Consider the following 20993-nt stretch of genomic DNA (forward strand, 5'->3'; position numbering starts at 1 on the left):
ATCTCTTTCAGTGGCGAATCTAAAGGTAGGCGGACTAGGCGGTCGCCTGGGGCCCCGCCGATTTAGGGGCCCCGTAGATCGCCAATCTATAGTATGCCGTACGGACAGAGTACTAGCGAAGGGCCCCGGAAGGATGGTCGTTGGGGCCCGGAGGCAGGCGAATCACTTGCACCCCCGCCCCCCCCCCTCCCGTCAGCAAAAATTTTAGAGCCTGTGACTGATATTCGAAGGGGTCCCCGACGGCATTTCAAGTTTACTGTTCAATCTCCCAACAGCAAGTTTAGTGCCACTACTCCCCCCCTCGCCCCAACAACATTTATCAGTTACAGGGGGCCTCAACTCGTCTTTTCGCCTAGGGCCCCCGATACCCTTAATCCGCCACTGATCTCTTTGTGAATCCTTAATAAGGACATGATCTATAACGATTGAAGAGAGTCCACACAAACGTAACAGGTTGGCTGATAAGTCCCCGATCTGACACATAGATGGCGCCGCTAGTATTAAATGCATATTTTTTTATATAGTACCAACCTTCAAATGATTCGTGTCAAAATTTGACGTCTGTATGTCAATTAGTTTGTGAGACAGAGCGTCTTTTGTCAAGCAACTTTTGTGTTGTGTTGTTCCACCAAGACAACGCACCGTGCCACAAGTCATTGAGAACGATGGCAAAAATTCATGAATTGGGCATCCTTTTGAGGTCTGAGAACAAGAAAAAGTCGCTGGGGGCCAGATCTGTAGAATACGGTGGGTGGGGAAGCAATTCGAAGCCCAATTCATGAATTTTTGCCATCGTTCTCAATGACTTGTGGCACGGTCATTGAGGCACGGTCACAGCCAACCTGTTATCAAAAACTGCGTCTTCTTCTTCTTTTTATTTGGCACAACAATCTAAGTCGGTCGAGATCTGCCTACAGTCTACTCTAAAGCGCTTGGCTACCTGTGTCTATTTTATGTACTCATAGCAGGACAATCAGTCCTGATTATCCACACGTGGAGTTTATCAATAAAATCTACAGAAAACTCACATTTAAATCGTAATTTTGCCGTCGTGAATATAAAATATGATTAAAATAGGGATGTAATAAGGAGATAACCAATGATTTTGCTTGAACCAGTCCAAACTTATTCCACAACCCAATTACCCATTGAAATCCAGTTTTTAAAGCCACCTGAAAGCAATTTTCACTCGCACGAGCACTTCAAGGGTTAGCAGCGTTTCCACCATCACCAACATCCCTGTTTTCCCCTCCACATTACAGTTACAGCCACTATCAATGAGCGATGGTGTGACCCTTTTCCCAGAGCGGTTAATGGTTAATGCAGCTTTTGCGTTAGTATGTGAGTGTGTTTGCATATGTGTGTGTGTTTGTATGAGAAATATTTACAGCGCTATAGGAAGAGTGAAAGCTCTATTGATTACCGATTGGTTAGTGTTTGTGTTAGTAGTGTCAGTAGTAGTGTTGCTGATAAACACCAAATGTTCCATGCTACGATCATACATACGAAATGCTAGGTTCTAAAAGTAGAAATAAAAAAAAAACGGGGGAAATGGTGGGAAACACAAGATCGAGTAACGAAAAATAATCAGCGTGTGTGAGATGAGGGAGTGACCGACCAAGAAACGGGGAAGGAAAGAGAGAATGCGCGTACAACGAATCAATTAATTTAATCGACAAAAGGCTACGCCACCATGGCGTAGTGTTTTTGTGGGCTGAAGGGGACCTTCGTCCGTCAATCAAGCTGCGATGCTGCTTGTGAATAAATAATTGTCTCTTCCACGTTTCTTCCTTTCCCATTTCCCTGTTCTCAGCAAAACGGAACCCTCGATCGATCCACTTGAGGTTGGGCGAGATTGTATGACGCTACCGAAGTTAATTAGTGATGAGAGGGTGATGCGTAAAATGCGACAGTACTAACACACTACGGATGGGTGTTGTAAAATGGCGGAAGTGTCCAAAATGGGCAACAGTGTGTGGGAGTGTGCGTGTCCATATGTGTGGTCCGTGTGGTGACTGTGAGACTGTTCATTCACACCGGACCCGGACGACTCACCTGCAGGCTCGTGTAGCTGCTGTACTTCCGCTTCGGCCCGAAGGAAAATCCGCCGTGCGAGCTTTCGTTGACGTGGCGATGGCGCAGCAGCAGCGCTCGCATGATGACCGCCTTATCATCCTCGTGGATCAGCTCATCAACGACCATCTAAAAAACATGGGATTGGGAGCAAGAGACGGTTCTATTTTTGAGACCATCCAAAAAAACGGGACCACCTCGCGCGCCCATCCTTACCTGCTCCACCACGCGGTACGCCACCGAGGGCAGATCCTTCTCCTCCAGGTCCATCAGCACGACGCCCGTCTCGAGGCAGCGGCGCAGATTGAGCAGCGAGTGGAACGACAGGGAGGCGACGTGTGGCCGGCCCCACCGGTCCGCGCCCTCCTCCACGTCCTCCTCGTACTTGATCCAGCGGGCCGTCTCCTTCCACTCCCGGTCCTCCCCGCTGCCGGTCAGCTCGTCCAGCTGCACGAACACCTCGTGCGGGCTGTGGTCGTACATCTTCTTGTACTTGCTCGAGGGTAGCAGGTGCTGGAGCGGCGGCGCCGCCTCCTTCCGGTTGATGTTCACCAGCGACGTGCCCGACTGGGCGCTGACCTTGTGGCGGCGCAGGGCCCGCGGATCGTCCGACCGGTGCGACGTCAGCTCGTCGATGTCGGCCTCCTGCAGCGTCGCATCCTCCGGCTGGACCGAGATGCGGCGCCCGGTCGGGCCACCCTCGGTACCGCTCTGCCGTCGCCATTCGGGATGGTACTCTTGCAGCGAAAACTTCCGCGATTTGTGCGGATGATGCCGTCTATGAGCAGAGAAATAGTGTTAATGCCCTTGCTTGTTCGATCGCTTTTCGCTTCATCAACGCCTCAAACAAAGACAAATTGCTGCACCGAAAGAGGCCCGGGGCCCATTTCCGGGACACGGATATTGAACAACAACAATGGCAAACGGAAAAGGGAAAACGGTTTATCCTCATGCCAGACTGCCCCGGGATTCCAATGCAAGCTGGCATGAAATACAGTGCGTAACACAACTTTGCAACCCAACGTAGTTTTGGGGTAAAATAAACAAAAAGGTTGTGTTGCGCACTGTATTAAGGGTTTCTTACTTTAACAGAGACTATTGGCATACTTAATTCGGACGTGCCAGCTCTGTACAATATAGTAAGAAACCCTGTAAAAAAGCACTATAAAAATGTAAAAGAATTAGCATTTTATCAGCAAATCAGTATAACATTATAAGTTTAAATAAACACATTAAAGCCATGCAATTTGCACAAGTAGAGAAAGAAATGAACAAAAAAAAATATGCGCCCACTTCTCAGACCTGGGACCGCAGACCACCCCATCACACCCACTAACCTTTTGCTTCGGACGGGTTTGCTTTGCAGCAGTTTCCTTAAACGATTAAACGCAACGCGAAACGGGAGGAAAGGACAAAACTTGAGCGTGAGCGTGACAACTTTGTGGTTGACATGTTATTGTTTTGTATTGTTTTTTTTTTTTTAGTTTCTTCGATTAAGTTTACGTCCCTTGTTTATCCGTTCGGATTAAGGGGTGAAAAGTTTTAAGTGCATTGTGTGTTGGATTTCAATGGGAAATTTCACTAGAAACGAGAAAACACTAGAACAATGCAAGGGTTAAAAGAGGGGGGGGGGGTGGGGGCGGGGGCGACCACTCAAGAATGCTTTGAGTTGAGTGCCGCACGCCCTATTATGCCACACCCGCATCATTGGCACACTTGAGCCCGAGCGCACAGTGGAAGTAGGTTTTTTGCGCCCCTGGAAGTTATGCTACACCGCACCCGCAAAAGCCGGCCTACTGACTAGTGTTGGGTAAATCTGATTCAGATTCATGATTTTAAACAAATCTTTGAAATGATTCAATTAATTTTAATCTCGGATGGAAAGATTCAATTAATAACGAATCTCTTGAGATTCATAAATCTCCAAGGATTCATAGAGCTTGAGCTTCTTCTATTATTCAGTGCTGCAAAATGTCACTATCATTGTCATAAAAAAAATCTGACTGAAACAAAATACATATCAGTGTCACGTACTCAATTGTGATAATCAGATGGGATACTCAAAGCGGTTGGTATGATCAGTACATGCTTCATGACATTTTTGCAACTATCGCTTGACCAGTCCTTATGTCATGACTTTTTTTTTTGACTGTGATCAGTTCTGCAAAATGTCACTGACACATTCATGACAAAATCCAGCTGACACAAAATCATGTCAGCGTCACGAGCTCTACTGTGATGATCAGAGGCGAGACTCAAACAGAAGGTGCGACCATCACATGCTTGGTGACATTGTTTGCAACTAACTCTTGGTCAGTCACTTGGTTGCGACATTTTCAGTCGGTGATCATTGCGATAGTCATGGGATATATGCGGTGCGTGCGAGTGGTTCCAAGAAACAAAATGAGCATGTTTTCTCGCTCTGTTTGACCCGACAGATAATCAAAACAGACAGAATGAGAAAGAATACCCATTTTGTTGCTTAGGACCAGACGCCAAGTATATTCCAAGAATGTCGTGATTATCGCCGACAACAATGTCGTGACCAAGTGAGTGACCAAGAGTTGAGTGCTAATCAAAATGTCACCAAGCATGTGATTGATCCTCGTACTGTTTGAGTCCCGTCACTGATCATTTCAGTTGTGGACGTGAGCTTATTTGAGCTTCGTTTCAGTCATGAGTGTTGGTGACTGAAACAGTGACATTTGGCAGCTTGTCCTTCAGAGTATCGCGTTGCACACAAGAATTCGAATGTCGCGATGTCATGACGCACTTTTACTGAGTATCAGCAATGAGCATCAAGCTACCACGGCGATATGTTAATTGTTTTTGTTGGTGAACATCTCGTGACGCTGATGAAATTTTGTAGCACTGTTATTATTCTTCTTGGCGTAACAACCTACGTAGTCATGACAGCCTATACAGGCTTTCGTGACTTCTTGGCAAGTACCACGCAGCCGGATAGTTTGTTTTGCTACGAGGAGACAGTCTATGCGGGGTTTGAACCCACGACGGGCATATTATCAAGTCGTGCACTGTACCATGGGATCGTGCAAATTTAGTATTTTGAATTTGATACATCTCTAAAGATTCGAGAATCCCTGGAGTTTTATGAATTATAATTTGAAGAATCATCTTTGAGGATTCATGAATCCTTGTAGTTTCATCAGTCTTTAAAGATTTTTGAACCTTTGGAATTTCGATTGAAGATTCGAATCACTCATTGCTGAAGATTCATACGAATAAAACTCAACGAAAGATTCATGCAACCCAACGTTACTACTACTTACTCGGTACGTCGCCGGCGCTCCTCGTTAGTGTCCTCTAGCGGCAAACCCTCGATCGGCGCTCCCTTGTTGTCTTTGTCAAAGTGCACATTCCTTCTGGCGCTTGTGTCCTGGAGCGGAGAAAGCAAATGCTCATATTGATCACCAATCGTCCCCACACAGCGCTACACCCCCCCCCCCGCACTACTTACCCACTGTTCGCCCTGCACCGTGCCCTGATCGACCACCGGCTCGTCGTGCACGGTTTCGCTGAAATCGTTCGACGTGTTGTCCGCTAGCGTGGTGTTGTTCGCGGTGGACGAGAGTTTCGTGTCGGTCGGCTCGCTCTTGGACGAGAACGAGATCGGGCTGGTCGGGGTGGTGGTCGGCGGGGACGCCGCAACCGGCTTGCTGCGGCCCTGCTGCTCATTGCTGCTGGCGGAGGGCTTGTTGTTGCTGGTAGTAGTGCTGCTGCTGTTGTTGTTGTTGTTATTGTTGCTCGCACTGGACGTGGCGTCCGCGCTGTCCGGGACGCGGTGCGCTTCGTCGTACTTGAGCGGCGAGTTGTCCAGGATGACTTCGTCCTGCAGCCGGTTCAGTTCGAAACGTTCCTTCTCGGCGGTCGTACCGAACACGCGCTCGATTTCGTCGTCCAGGTGGACCTCGTTCGGGTCATCGTTGCTTGTCTGTGCGGGAGAACGGGAGTTGGGAATCAATTTGACGGTCGATTATCGAAACGGATAGAAAATTCCTTTTACATATTTAAACCTAAAATCACAACTTGTTGCAACCGGCTTTTATCACCGCTTTCATCGCGGAAAAAAATGAAATGCAGACGTAACAGGGTAGGAAAGGGAGAATCTGAAACAATCTAACGAAACGGTATAGGTAACACACACACGACAATCAGGCGCGCAGCAATCAACACGACCGTGTACCGTGCTAAGCACCGTAGTTGCTGCCAGTCACGCGATCTTAGCTTTATCGAACGTCACCGGTCAGTGATTATTTGGAATAACCCTGGAGCGAGGACCGGTCGCACCACCGCGTTCGGTACATTTTTCCTTTCGTGACAAAAGCGGCCCGGTACAGAGCGTGTCGGTAGTCGAATTGAAACGACTGGGGGGACTATAAATAAACCGAATCACAACGGCCCTAAAAATCGCTGCCAAAATGTCGACCGAGACCGTGACAGTGACATTCAACCGTTTATAAGTTGAAGGTGCGTTACCAAGCAACTGCCTCCTGCCCCGAATATAAGAGAGTGTTCTAGGTAGGTAAGTTTGTTTAAAGGAAATCGATTGGTAGGGATTTTTATAAAGGCTAGGAGGGTTTTTCCCCCTTTTGCGTTGTGTGGCAAACATTTTTATTAATTTTGAAAACTGCTCAATTGCTACAACGGTCAAGGGCGCACAGTAACTCACAGTAGCAATTGCTCGTACAAGTTGGCACCAATTCATGGGCAGCACTGAACCGGGAAACAGGTGCTTGCTTTGAGCGCTACGCCTTTAATGAACCGTTGTTGAGCCGCCCACAACCCTTCTTCTTCGATTTCGATGTTCGAGAAACAGTCCAACTGCTGCCAGCTAATAGTGCAGATCGGGGTAGGAATCAGTTTCGTATCGTTTAGCACACCGCTGAGCGCTACCAAATAACGCACGTCATCATCCCATCGCCACAGCTCTCGAGCTGGAAGTGTGGAAATTCAGTTTTAAGTGGTTTCATCGCCGGTGCGCTCTTATTACCAGGAACGCTATTTCCGATTCGTACGGCCGTATTTCCTCGTACCGGTAGTGAAATAAAATATGTTACACCCAGCAACTAGCTTAATGGGTTCGCTTTGCCAGTGGTGGCTCAAGCGTGGTACGGTACGGACGGTACTGGCCTGCCTCAGGCGATGCTACGAACGGCACAACAGTGTCCACCGTGAGCTCATCGCTGTACCGGTGCTTCGGTGAGGCCAGCTGTAAAATGTAACCAGCAACAGCAAAATAAACCCCAAAAACAAAACTAACGGTGCGTTTAGAGGAGGAAACGCGAAGCTTCTTTCGAGGAAGAAGCCCATGGAGACGCCCAGTAGTTTGTGAAGTGATGGGAAGGATTGATTCCAATTGGATTGGGTTTAGAAGAAAAGCCCAGTAATGCGGGGAGGAGTGTTAGTTTCGATGGAAATAGTTTCCTTCAATAAAGAGCCCGTATTGTGGAGCGAAAACTGCAAACCGTGTTTCCATTACTCACCACAACGATTCACCCAACGACTCTCTCGCTTGATGCGTGTGTTCGTGCAATACGCGCAGCTCAAGTGTGTGGTGTTTTGGTGGCTTTTCGCTACTGTTCAACTGTTAACACACACTCACCAGGGCAACACTTGCGCATACACAGAAGCACACTATTCTTCTCGAAATTATCAATACCGTACGCACTTCTAGAGGCCAACTACACTATCAGCAAGTCCCAATCGATTGATGTTGTGACGGGATGTGTGAAGTACGAGACATTAAACTGCCACCTGATTATTAGTTTGATAATTGTCGCTGCTTCGCGAGGCCGTTCGTTGAAGTGTACCGTCGGCAAATCACTGCAATCGCAAAAGGGCCACTTAAACCGGGAGGTTTGGATTTAGTCAAACAATTATCACTACACCACAAGAGCCGCTCACTGCTGCTGCTGATGCTGCCACGCTGCATTGCTTTTTTTCCTGCGACGCATTTTTCTTTTTCTTATCGCCCGGCGCGCACTTTGCACAAGGATCCAAGAAGGCTAGTGGGTTGTCTGGGAGAAATTGAAAACAGCACAACAATTAAACACACACTCCAACGGTTACTTATCGCCGGGGCGTGGAAAGCGCGTTGCTGCGTGCCGGTGGATTGGCGCGCATCGCTTGACAACACACGCGCCCGCGCTCTACCTATTAGCATATTTATTTTATTATAATACACAGCCTGTGTCCCCTTATGCTGCTGCCGTTTCGTGCGCGCTTGCCGAACCATTAAAACTTCCATTGGCGTGCGGCGGCTGATGCAATAAGCAATGACGGTGAGCATGGTTTTGCTACTATTTGCCGTTTGAACAATGGTCCGACACACCGAGACAAACGATGTCAACAAGATAAAGTGCTTGCGTGTTGGGGTTGAAGGGAAGAAAGAAAGTAGGGAGGGAGACACACGCGAAACGTTTAGAAACGAAGACAATAAATGATATCTCGACACGATGGCGCGACACAGAGAGAGAGAGAGAGAGAGAGAGAGAGAGCGCAAAGGAAAAAATCGACCAACCCTGTTCAAAGGTGCATCGGGTCTGATGGGGTTTGTGTGACTAAAGGGATAGTTTTTCTTTTGCAAGAGTGTAACTTTAATCTTACACCCAACCAATGCAAATTTAATTTCAACTTTTCAAACTTTAAAACAAATCCAATTTGGCCGCACAACAAAAGGTAAAGTCCGTTGCTGGCCAAAAACAAAATCTCACAACCCCCATAGGCCCTTCCCCCCCCCCCCCCAAAGACGCAAGACAGGCAAGGCAGAGGCAGTCTGGCAAGTTTGTGCGAGTTCGTGTTCGGGGTCAACATAACATAATTTGCATAAACACGCGCATAAATTTGCCAGTTTTATTAATCCCTCGCGTGGCCTTTGCCAAACGCCGCTTTCTCCTTATCGTTGCCGGGGTGTTGTGACCCTTTGTGCGGTGACCCCCCTGTCTACGAGAAGTTTTTGAGCTGCTTTTGTAATCGAATTTGCACGATTCGGTGGATCGGTAGAGTGGGTCGATTCATTGGGCAAAGCATGAGCTAATACTAATAATTTTGTTTTGTTTTAATTTTGCGTTCAAATGCAATTGTTAACCGTTGCGGGATTTTGACCCTTTTTCTGAGCTATGCTCGAATAAAATAAAACGCTACAGCACTGGCCACAGCTCCTGCCCGCCTGTTTAGACGCAATCGAAAATAGAACTGTTTGCGAATGTTTTGTTTATTACGAATCACGCCTCCATTTTGCCTTCCCTTCGCTCACGGACGCTTTGCAGTTTTTGGATTCATTTTGTTTGGTGCAATATAGTTTGCCCCTTCCAGTGCAAAAGAAAGCAAAAAGAGGTGCAAAGACACACACATACATCAACGTCATGCCGTACACCGGGCGGATGGACAAAAAATAGATACTGAGAAGCGAGTTAGAATTTTGACTTTAAAGCTCTCCGTTGGGGAAGGTGAATGAGGTGAGCGGAATTGATTTTTGTGCTGTGAGTGTGGTCAGGTTCAGGAACACACAGGCCACTTTTAAGCTAGAAAAAGACGAGGTTTTGGGGTGTTGTGTTGATGCAGTTTTCCCCAAATGAGCCAGATAGAGGAGTGCAACTTCACAAAATCACAAGCAATTTGGAATGGTTTCCTCTCCCTTTAAACGTACACACACACATTCACACACACGCACACTATATCTCCCGGGGATCACCTGGTAATCACAATCACACTTTGCACCAAACCGTTTTCACTGCCGCTGGGACAGCCCAGAAGCTAGCTGGGAACGGTAAGAAGCAGGTGTAGCAGGCCCCACCCCGCACTGGGTTGGCGCAACGAATGCCCGATGCTTTCCCGTCAAGGTTCCAGCCACATCTGAGCTAGCGCGGTCACGGCGGCGCTCGACCCACATCTTGCTTTGCGAGGTCGGGATTTTTGTTTCTGTACGGGAGGAAAATCGTGCCAAGGGATGAGGAAAAACTCTCCAGCTTTGCTCGAGTGCTGCTGCTATCTCACCACTCTCTTGCGAGTTTTTTGGCTGGGCGCGGGGAGAGAGTGGGCGCTACTGTTTTGTCAACTTTACCCCCACCATCGTCGCCATTGCCGGTGGAACGGTGTGGCGTTGGATGCGCAAAGGGGACGAAGGAGGGATGGGCTGGGAAATGGAACAGCGTGATGGACCACGAGGATATTGCTTCTCTATGACGGAGAGTAAAAACGATGAGCAGAAGAGCGAGTGGCACGCGAACAAGGGTTCGTTTCAAGAGGTTGTTTTTTCCTGTTTCGATAATTAACAGTGAGTGATAATGGTGTAGGTTTCAATTAAATTATTTATATTTTATTGGACTTTTTAATTCAAAGAACTTTAAGAGTATACGAAAATAGGTCATTTGTTAAAACCAATTTATTAAAATAATTATACTAAACATTTGCATACAACTGTACTTCAAATGCCCTCTGTAGATGAATCTCATCACCTGAAGGGCTCGTCCTCGTAACGCCTCTGTAACGGTGAGAATGAGATGTCAAGCAGGCGATGAGCGAAGCAGTGTGAGAACCTCATCACACGTGCCTGAGAGAGAGAGAGCAAAAAAGGGAGCAGCTAAAAGGGAAAACGCTTACTCTCACTCACCCACTGGCGCGCTGCCCATTCCCTGCTCGTGCTCCCGTCAACAGTTAATTTTTCACGGGCACTCGCACACCCATCATCCCCTTCCCGGGACTAGCAAAACGCTCCCTAACTGGGGCAATAGTGCGGCCCGTACCGCTGGTCAGGGAAATCCCACCGCGTGGAAAAGGGAAAGTGAGTCAGAGTGAGAGAGCGAGAGCGAGAGACCTTGCTCACTGTGACTGTGGAGAGAAATGAGCCACGATGGCGATGATGGTTCGCCGAGCTCAAGAAAGGGAAGGAAAAGCTCCACCACCGCCATCCGGCACGCGGGCGCACAGCTGATACGGGAGGACTGGACCTTTTTGTTTTTATTTGCACGGAAATGGAAAAGTGCGCGGGGTTTGGCTGCAGGTTCATACATGCTGGTTGCATCCTTCATTCATTCCCCCCCCTTTCCGTGATAACATGTGGGTCCCGCTCTCCCGCTATGGCACACTGTGAAGTGTGCGCTTTTTATTGACTGTTTGCTGATTTCATTATCAGTTTTGTTGTGCTCCAGTTGCTGGACGGTGTGTGTGTGTCTGACCCTATTTTTGGGTACATCTCTGTCTTGTGGAATGTGGACGTTTGAAGTATTTTTGGATCGATGACGTAGGAATGGATGCAATGTTGGGGTATTTTAGAGATAAAATACAATCAATTAATCGTTTGCGCCTAAAGCTAGGCAATCTGAACGGATATTTAAGTGGCTTACTATAGAGACATTTAAATGGGACATTTTGCGACCTTGTTCTTCAAACAAGTGTTGATCTTGATGTTTAGACTATTAATTTAAGGCGTCGCGAGCAAGATGTTATTGCACATCACTCTCATATTTCATTTACATCATAATAATGTTTAATTTCTTCAGCATGATTTTCAACTTTTTCACTGGAGTTTTGAAGCCGCATCTCATCAAGGTTTGAACAACATTTTTAAAATTAATATTACTTGATTTTTTTGCGTTACCACAACCAGTTGATTCAATTATAAATTATGTTTAACAAAATATTAGGAATTTTCAAACCATGCGCTCACACATTGTATGTGAAATTTCCATGCTTTACGCAATGAATAATCAGATTGTCACTTTATACAACTCATCAAACTAAAGCTAATCCATTATCATTTTCACCTTTATCAAATTGGAACGCATTTGCAATAAAAATGCATTAAAATGCATTTAAAATTAATTTTGAAAATGTTGTACAATTCTTGATGAGATGCGGCTTCCATCCCCCGGTGAAAAAACGGCTTGAAACCCCCTTTAACACGTTTAATAAAAGCAAATGAAATGCAATATTTTCAGTCACACAAAATACTGAAATAAAAATCTAATACAAACACGCTCAACCTATAAGCTTTCGTGCCAATCCTAGATAGAAGATCTTTAATATTCGCCACTCGTTCACCTCATTGTCTCGGTTTGTTTGCTTGCAGGCTTGTTCCATTACCGTCCACAAAGACAGCATTACATAGACAACATAGCGCACACTTTGGGGTCTTGCTGAGTGAAGCTCCATCCATCCATCAATCATAGCCACCCAGTGACACTCTAGAATAGTGCCCCGTCCCCCCTTCAAACCCAAGAGCACGGACAAACAAGGGCTTTGTTGTGTGCACTTAGCCCGTTCTCGAAGAGGATGGGATGGGCTAGATTTCATTACAGCACGGCACGACACGACACGGCAGAGGAGGAGCAGTCCATAAAAAAGCCTCAATCACCCCCATCGCTCGCCACTGTGTCACCGTCATTCGGCACTCCGTGTGCTCCATTTTCGCCGCAGCATCTACTGCAGAGGTCTAGGTCAATGTTTGCCACCACAATAGCCACTGGACTGGCGATGAAAAGGAGGACACACTCAAACACTGACACACGATAAAGCCACCGTTGTTAACGACACCAGCACAGGACTGCTTCACGAGATGAGTCCATTCAACGATGACATAAATTAGCTACACGATAGGACAAATGATGAATATGGCGTCAAAATCAACCTGGACGCTGCCAGCTAAATGCAGCCGACTGATTCGCACGTTGACTGCTTTAACAACTTACAATGATACAGTATTGGTCCCGCAGCCGCCACCCGGTAGGGCTGCCGAACGGTGTCGGCGAGCTGTCGACGGCAGCAATCGCTAGCAAACGGTTCATCCTTCACTCACGCTGCAGCCCGCACATTCACTTTTAAAGATCAGCAACAATTTTCGATCACTCGCACTTTTCACAGGAACAGGTCCTGCCTCAACCGGCAACGAAACCGAAATGAATGATCGAACTGCCCCGACCGGTAAAGCCTTATTTCTCTTAGGTAGGTGATCGAGCGCCGATCGGTGTTGTGCCCAAATACACACGTGACCGGCCGGATGGATTGGTGGATGCATCACGAAATGTTAATTTCGCTAATTGAGCGACGTTTTCGTCGCCTGCTTCGACGAGAAAACCCCGCATGCACGACCATCCGGGGTGGGGGTATGGTGATCGAGCGAGAGGGAAGATTCAAACCAATCATCAAAACAAAGCAACCCATTTGTTTCGTTTAGCACGCGTATGACGTAGCGTATTTGTCACCGCTGGCAGCGATGAAAGCGATTCCCGATCCGGCTCGATAAGAACGGCACACAACGGGCAAGACTCTATTTTCGGGCTATCAATTATTAACCGGGCTGGGAGTTTCCTGTGAAAAATAGCGTTTCTATTTTAAGCCTTCACAGCCAATTGGAAAGGCAAATATTGGAAGTTTTTTAAACTTGAAGTTCCGTCATTGGTGGAAAAATTGTGCGTTGGCAGGAGCTATCTCGATCGTGAATCGATTGGTTCATGTCGCGGCCACATGAAAGGGTAAACACAGAGCCGCGTTGTGTTGCGGGGGTGGTGCAGAACAATTTTGTGCTTTCTATGACTGTGTGTCGTTTGCTGAAGCACATCCCGGTTAAATACACAGACAGACACAACAGAGGAGAACTTTTGTGTTGTTCTTGTTTGACGCGCTGTTTGACTTTTTAACGGAAATAAACTCAATAGGCAGCACCACGGGGGGAATGCATTTTTGATGCTCCGTAACGACTTGTGAGTACACACATTCACACGTCGAGCGGGTCATTTGTCAGTCGGCCGGAAGATTCGAAGGGTGTGTGGGTGTGAGGCACGATGGATCGATAGCGTTATGGTCAAGGTCAAGAGCACTAATCACTTCTTACGTAGCTTTGGTTCATGGAAAATACCAAAAATGTTGTACTTTTACGATATTGTTTTTTTAAACTGAAGTAAGTAAGAACGTTTTCGCTTTATATTGAACGTTTAAGGGGTGGTAAATGCAAACATTAAAAGAACAACAGTCACTTTTACAACCTGCCACGTGACCTAATGGAGACGCCTAATGTTTTATATAATTATTAATATTTTTCTAATATTCCCCAACAAAATGTGTGCATCTGAATTGCCCTAAAAAGCTACAAAAACAACCACTGACAACAGTTACCTACCAAAAATCCTTTGGCTTTGAATTTTAAAATCGGAATTATTTTGCTCATTTTAAAGCTGCCCGGTGACCGGTTTCAAGCTTTCCACAACGACAACCAGCACACTGCTCTTTACCGGCTGGCGGGACACTGTACACTTGTCACTCGTCCCGTTGCATGTTTCCCCAGTGGGAAGGGAACTGGCACGGCACGAACCAAACGGACAGCACGCGTATCCAATTACACTTATCGGGTTCGGACACACACGGACGTCGCGTTACCGTCCGGAGCCGCACGACGAACACTGACTGGGCCGGGAGACCACGGCAAGAAGCCCACTGGTCCGACCCAACGAGCCTCCCGAACCTGGGTGACGCCAGCGACAGCACGTGGGAGCGTCCGTTGTCTGGTTGTTGCGTGTAGGTGTGTGTGGTGTATAACGCAACAACCTTAAAGGAATATTCCTGTAACTTCATGCTGTAACTGGTTGACTCACTTGGAAGTACAGTACAGGACGGCGACACACCATTTGGGGGTGCCTACACTATGGTTTATAATAATTGAATCTGTATTTAAATGCACATTTTGAAAGTGTACATTTGATGCAAAACCCATAAAATTGTTCCATATTTTTGCTGGTTATCTTCCAACTGGAACGAACAACCCTGTACATTCTGCTAGAATAAAGCATGTACTCCATTACACCGTTACACACGCCGCGTGAGTCATGAAAGGTGAACTTCCTCCCTTTAAAAACGGAGGCCGCATCGGTGTGCATCGGGTTTCCGCGTCGCGGCACCTGATGCGTGGACGTGAAGCGCAAAAGTAGAGCGCAAAAGTAAAAATCAATCAATATAATGTGCATTCCGATGCGACGTGGCTCGAACGCACCAACCGCCGACCGTCTGAAGGGAGGAGAGAGAGAGAGGGGGGTAGTGTCAGGGATGGTGTGAAATACCAGTTTTTCACTACCAACAAGCACCTGACCTGGCTGATGATCTCGTGCACCTTGTCTGCGTATGGGAAGGTGTGAGCTGGTTTGACCATATTCAATTGATGCTGATAACGTTATGATGCTTGTTTGGTGGTTGCATCAAAGTGTATTTAACAGGGACGGGATGCATTGCTTCCTTAAACAAGCTCTCAATGGGTTGATTGTTGGGTGCAACACAAAACGGAAATAAATTGAAGTAGTTCTCCTAGGCACACCTGCTCTTCATTCGAGCGTTGAACTTGGGTGACAATAATAAAATGGTTTTATTTAACGTTTGCATTTAAAAAAATTGACAAAAATTGTCGATTTAATGGGTTTATCTACACCCGCACTATCAAAACGTTAATTACACTTTCAGTAATAGTATCCCCTGAGTCTGTAGACAAAATTTGACACCTCTATCAGTTGAATTCTAACCGTGATGGGCAAAACAGTGATGCAACTATGTTTAGAAGCGTGCACGATCAAAGAACAGCACCTCGTAGCGTCTAAAACGGACTCCGTGCGGCAGTTTGTGGACGTCCTATAAGGTTGTTCTGACATTTACAACATTTTGGCACTATTAGACAACAATTAGAGCATCGAAAGAAATCCCAGTTCCGAGACTTGAGCTTCCAAAGGAAGTAGAAAATGAAGACTGAGGGACAAGAAGCTACATCACTGCGTTAGCTTGGCATCGGGAGGTCGATGCAACCGGCCAAACAGTGAAAGTGAATTGCTTGAACTTACACGTCTGGAAGCAGAAATCGCAGAATCACACTGGCTTCGCAGCGGCAAGCAATGGCGCCAACACTCTATGCAATCATTTTAGACGAATTTTTGATGGAATCTCGATATGACACCTTCCTAGTCGTTGACAACATTCTCCAGTTGTGCTTCATCGAATTTTTTTGGACAAATATGAGGCAAAAACTCTACTTCAACAATTTTATGGCGAAAACTAAGGAGCTATTATTAAACATCGAAGATCCTAGATCTTAAGACTTGCCTACATGCATGTCTTCGTCCGCGATGGTAAAATTTCCGCATAATTGACAAAAAATGGTCGCAAGGTCGTAGATTTATTTTTGCAATTGAGATTCAATCATTACCTTTCAAAGGATGTTCATGCAAAGAAGATGCTTCGATGTGCTACTGCTTCGATGGCGCTTTTTGTTCAACAGCTGATATATGAGGAACCCGTTTGACCCTGATTAACGACCTTAGCCTAACTTATTGCTAATTGGCCCTAAAATCGCTAATATAGTTGTCTCATATTGAGTGTGTTTTCGTCCTTCTCTATTCGATCATGGCGCCATCTGAAGTGTTAACGTCTATCTCGTTCGAGATGTTTTCGTGAAAGCTCATAAACATCTGCCTGTCAAATCCCGAACTAGGTAGATATCGGGCCAACACTTATTAAGAGCCAATTTTTGAGCTTTTTCGAATCTTTAAGTCACAATATCAGGTTGCATCAGGTTGCTTTATACCTGTCATGGAGCTCACCGTTTAAGAGCATTTTTGTATTTGCACCGGTGTGTGCAGAAACTATAGACATAAATAAAAATGAACCTAATCCATGAAATTGAAGAGTCTTGCAGCCAACCGGTTGCAAACGTTGATGAACGTAACTGAACTATAACTCCTCTGACACGTGTAGCAATCAACCGAGAGCAATAAACTTTGTCAAAAATGCGTTAATTGTACCTCGGGAACCAGTCTGCAAGCGCAACCATTATATTTATGTTTGCTCAGTTTCGTATACCTTCTGTCTGGAGTTAATATTAGCACCAGCTACTAAATCTTCCTGCAGACTTTACAAAAAATACAACCAAAAGAAAAGATAAAGACTTGCATAAATTAAGCATGATGCTTCCTACCTGACAGACGGTGGCAGTGCTTGCCAGTGTTCACCGTACAATCGGATGCCGGGACCTATCAAAGCGCCGCAACTCAATCAAGCAGGCTCAAACTGGCTGGCTCTATCAGCATTACGATGCGTGGTTGTGGGTTTTATTGCACAAACGCCCATAAAGCAGCATGACAGTTGCAACATAGCAGAGCAGTGGGCAGATAAACCGAACGTGAACCAAATTAAAAAGATGAAAGATAACGCACAATGTGATACGGGCGGGCCTCTAGACGCACGCTTTTCAGTTCGGAATTCAGTGGAGGTTAAGTAGCGTTGTATACCCTTGGTCTAAACGACTCCAGTCGCACAGTGCCTTATAAGCGTTCGTTCAGAAACAAAGCTTTCAGGTTTATTAAAGTCCTAAAAATAACCTTTTTTATAACCCTCCTTCAATGGTGTGCAATTTTGGTGTTGTAAATCTTCCCATTTGTCGATGGAATCTGAATCATTCTGCATGACATTATAATGCCGCTTATCGAAAGGTAGCTCCCGTTTCTGTGGGAAAGGCATTCCGCAAATCCTTTTATCACCACGGCTGACACGATAAGGTTGCAGTGCTTCTTTTTTTGGCAACCCTTTCCCCCAGGTCAGCTGAGCCTTTCCTATCGAACAGAGGTACAGCAAAAGTCCGAAATGGCTAAGGGTCCGCGTGTGAAAGTTACATCAGCACATAGCAACAAACCTTGGTATGGTTGTTATAAAAATTGATAAATTTAATACTAATTTGGACAGGTGACACCACTTACCTCCTTCGTGTGGAAGCCCAGAAAGGACAGTTTCCTCACATTATTGTCCCGGCGGCTCATCGTGTTGCTCTGGCGCAGCAGCTACACTAGGGGCACTACACTGCACGTGCTGTAGAACCACAGTTGGTAGAAGAGGATTTACCGTTCACTTCACTGCACTGTGTCACCCAAAGTCTCTGCCGTTTTGTTTTCACTACGACTTACGAAACACTTTATCGGTTAAATGCTGTTAAAGAACAAGTTGTTCAACAAAATTATTAATAATTTAAGCACTATCGCAGGAGCACACTTTTAATCGACTCGTAAAATGCACACACGACATACACACTGGAAAGAGGCACTCGCGCGCGCGCGGCATACACCAACAAGAAAGCAGTACGATCGCGAGCCAGCACGTCCCAGCTGCTACTGACCGCACGCTCTGTTCGAAGGGCAACTTTTGCACAACCGGCAACAACTCTCCACCGTGTGCGCTGTGTTCTCGTGTCGCGCGTCTTGCCGAAACTGATCTTCGCCCGCTGATATGGGGCATGGGCCACACGCTTCTTACGCGTTACGCAAAAGATACCGCACGATCACCACCACCACCACCACCACCACCCTTAGTGTAATCAATTTTGTATGGCAACCAAAAAAAAGCAGCTCCAAAAGCACAAGCACCAGCAGGTTCGATTATCTTCCCAAAACAAGAGGATAGAGAGAGAGAGAGAGAGAGAAAGAGAGGGATAGAGTAGGTGGTATCTTTATTTCTGAGCTGATAATGTAGCTGAACTTCTGGGACCCCAAACCCCCTTTTCGGAATAGATTGGGAAGTAACTGGGAGGGATCTTGTTTTATGACACCATAATTAAAGGCACTCTTATAGCACTGTGTGTGTTTGTGTGGGTATTTACAGAAGCTGATTCGAATTAAAAATACTTCATTTTGCTTTACTAATCATCATCGTTGTGCCTGATTCCACCAACAACCCGGAAAAGGGATGGATCTCCCATTCGGCAGGTTGGCTTACACAGTGTCACTATCTAGTGGAGGTTTAAGCTGAGTCCAAGATAAGACCTCCACAAATCACCTTTCAAAGGCTCAGCAACACCTCGTCACTATCACACTATCGGTTCACTCCATACATCGACTTTAAGGGGACTCGATGAGACGTGGAAGTATCAGGTTCTACCCCATCTAATCCCTGTGTAAGGATTAAAAGGTTTTCTGAGTGATTTATTTTCTGTCGCAAAAAAAACGCCTCTCAGCGTGTCCTTGAGTGACACACATCTTGCCATGCTTGTTTGCGCTACAGCGTCTACCAAAAGCTGAGCCGCAAAGTCCCGAGATCGAATCTTCCCTTCGCGCTGTGTGCAACAATCGTATCAAACAAATTGGAAAACTGCTGCTCCCCTGTTCCCGGAGCGCCGGTATGATTGATTTCATTTATCGTCACTGTCATTGTGCACCCATTCTTTGCAACCGCGGTCTGTGTGTTTGTGTTGTCATTGTTGCGGTGTGTCGTCTGTGCTCAACCACTACTGCCCTGTTTTTCCCCCGAAAAACGGAACAATTGAAAGCATGATTATGCTTCCAAGGGCCCGTTCTCCTCCACCGCCAATCGTGCGGCCTGAAAACGTGCTGCCAGAGTATTTACCCCCCCACGTCGGCGGCAGTGTGCAGTGTGTTTAAAGTATGTCCTGTGGGGCGAGGCGAGGCAGCAGTTGTTTGTCGAGTACGGAAGCTTTACTTGCTTGACTAGGTGGAATGTTGTTTACCGCACAATTTCGCCGCAACGAACAAATCAAGTGCCACGTTGGCCCCGTTGGGAGCGTAATCAATTTGTTTGATATTTACCTACACCTTCAACCACTGGGGTGGGGTATGAGGTTGGAGCAGAGTATTACGAAATGAAATTCAATTAACGAATCTTTTTGGTGCGGGAAATGGCGGCGAGGCGTGGAATGGCATTCCTTTCCCGCTCTTAAACTAATCCGCCTTTTAATCTGACCGGTGTGCATTTTATCGCACTTTAATCAGGGTGGAAGAGATTCGCAACTTGGTTTGCGAAGCTTGATGTCTCGCTTTTGAGGAAGAAAGTATGTGGGAAAATCAAATTGGAACCACATTGGATACGGCAGACAGTGTGGATAGAATTATGTTCAACAAGAAGCACAACCTACGCCCAACGACGTCTTCAATCTTGGATGGCACGTGACTCGCATATCGAACTACTAAAATCTACGAGCACAATGCCCTTTTAGCAGCACCTTCTCCCACCCCCCACCAGGAACATCACCTTCAAGACATCGGAAGGCACCGAGCGATAAAGGCCCACACACTGGTGGACGTTCTCCGCTACTGTCCGAACCGGTTATCGGTCGATATCGGTATCAATTCCAAATGACAGTGCTGACAGTTAGGCAGCAGCAGGAGCAGCAGCTCGGGAGGGTGCGCGAGAAAAGCAAGGTTTGCTAACCGATAAGGCAGTCTGAGGGTGGGCAGGGGGAGGAAGTGATTGATCGATTCTAGATCTTGAAGATACTAGCTGTACACCTCGTGGGGTGCTACCTGTTACCCGTGTGTGTGGCGCAGGTGACAGTGGGGCTGCTGCTGGTTATTTGGAGTTGGCGAGATTTATTTCGTATACTGCACACAACTTCAACTTGTTTACAAACTTGTTGGTCATCCCGGAAGAGTGTCATAAAAACAACTAGCGCCCACAAACAAACAATGGATCAAACGGAATGATAGTGGTCACCATAAACTGATATCAAGATAGTAGGAAGCATAGTTTTAAGGAACTCGAAAGCTAAAGATACGTCCTGGAAGCGGCTAATAGGGACTTTTACGATTCCAATAACAGGAAGTCTCCGACATACGCGGTTTTTTAGATGTGACAGTATGTACTTGGAGCAACTTGTACTGACCTGACATAAAAAAAAAACATTTAAAATCATTAAAAATGTTTAAAATTATATTATTTAGTCAGAATGATATGAAATAATTAACTTAGTGGTTAAAACTACTCCCCAACATGAATAATGAAATGAAAATTAGATATATTATGGCTGAAACCAAGTTACGCGGAAATTCGAGATACGCTGTTTCTTCTCGGTCCGCATTAGTAGCGCATCTCGGGGACAACCTGTAATATTTTTACATGGAATTTGACATTTGGAAGGTAACTACTATTTT

General features: G+C 46.2%; 1 protein-coding gene and 1 long non-coding RNA gene across 10 annotated transcripts in view; one reads left to right on the plus strand and one right to left on the minus strand.

The window, feature by feature from the left end:
• Positions 1-20993, minus strand: part of LOC120903277 (anion exchange protein 2-like) — a 38816-nt gene that overhangs the window by 7504 nt on the left and 10319 nt on the right. For 2 of the 9 annotated variants that reach the window (XM_040312713.1, XM_040312868.1), the window contains exons 2-7: positions 17817-18042; positions 5552-6025; positions 5364-5470; positions 3411-3446; positions 2290-2851; positions 2056-2202 (exon numbers count right to left, since the gene is read on the minus strand). In XM_040312713.1, the coding sequence (XP_040168647.1) occupies positions 2056-2202; positions 2290-2851; positions 3411-3446; positions 5364-5470; positions 5552-6025; positions 17817-17876 (1386 nt within the window). In that variant the 5' untranslated portion in view covers positions 17877-18042. Of the gene's footprint in view, positions 1-2055; positions 2203-2289; positions 2852-3410; positions 3447-5363; positions 5471-5551; positions 6026-12782; positions 12959-14209; positions 14417-17816; positions 18043-18140; positions 18298-20993 lie in introns of those variants that run through there. The other 7 variants (XM_040313262.1, XM_040313107.1, XM_040312794.1 and 4 more) reach the window with 6 other exon arrangements.
• On the plus strand, positions 6306-7558 carry LOC120903741. The gene is made up of 2 exons (XR_005739648.1): positions 6306-6612; positions 6747-7558. It is a non-coding gene; the product is annotated as an uncharacterized LOC120903741 (long non-coding RNA).

This window comes from Anopheles arabiensis, chromosome 2 (assembly GCF_016920715.1).
Source record: "Anopheles arabiensis isolate DONGOLA chromosome 2, AaraD3, whole genome shotgun sequence".
NCBI classification, from domain to species: domain Eukaryota; kingdom Metazoa; phylum Arthropoda; class Insecta; order Diptera; family Culicidae; genus Anopheles; species Anopheles arabiensis.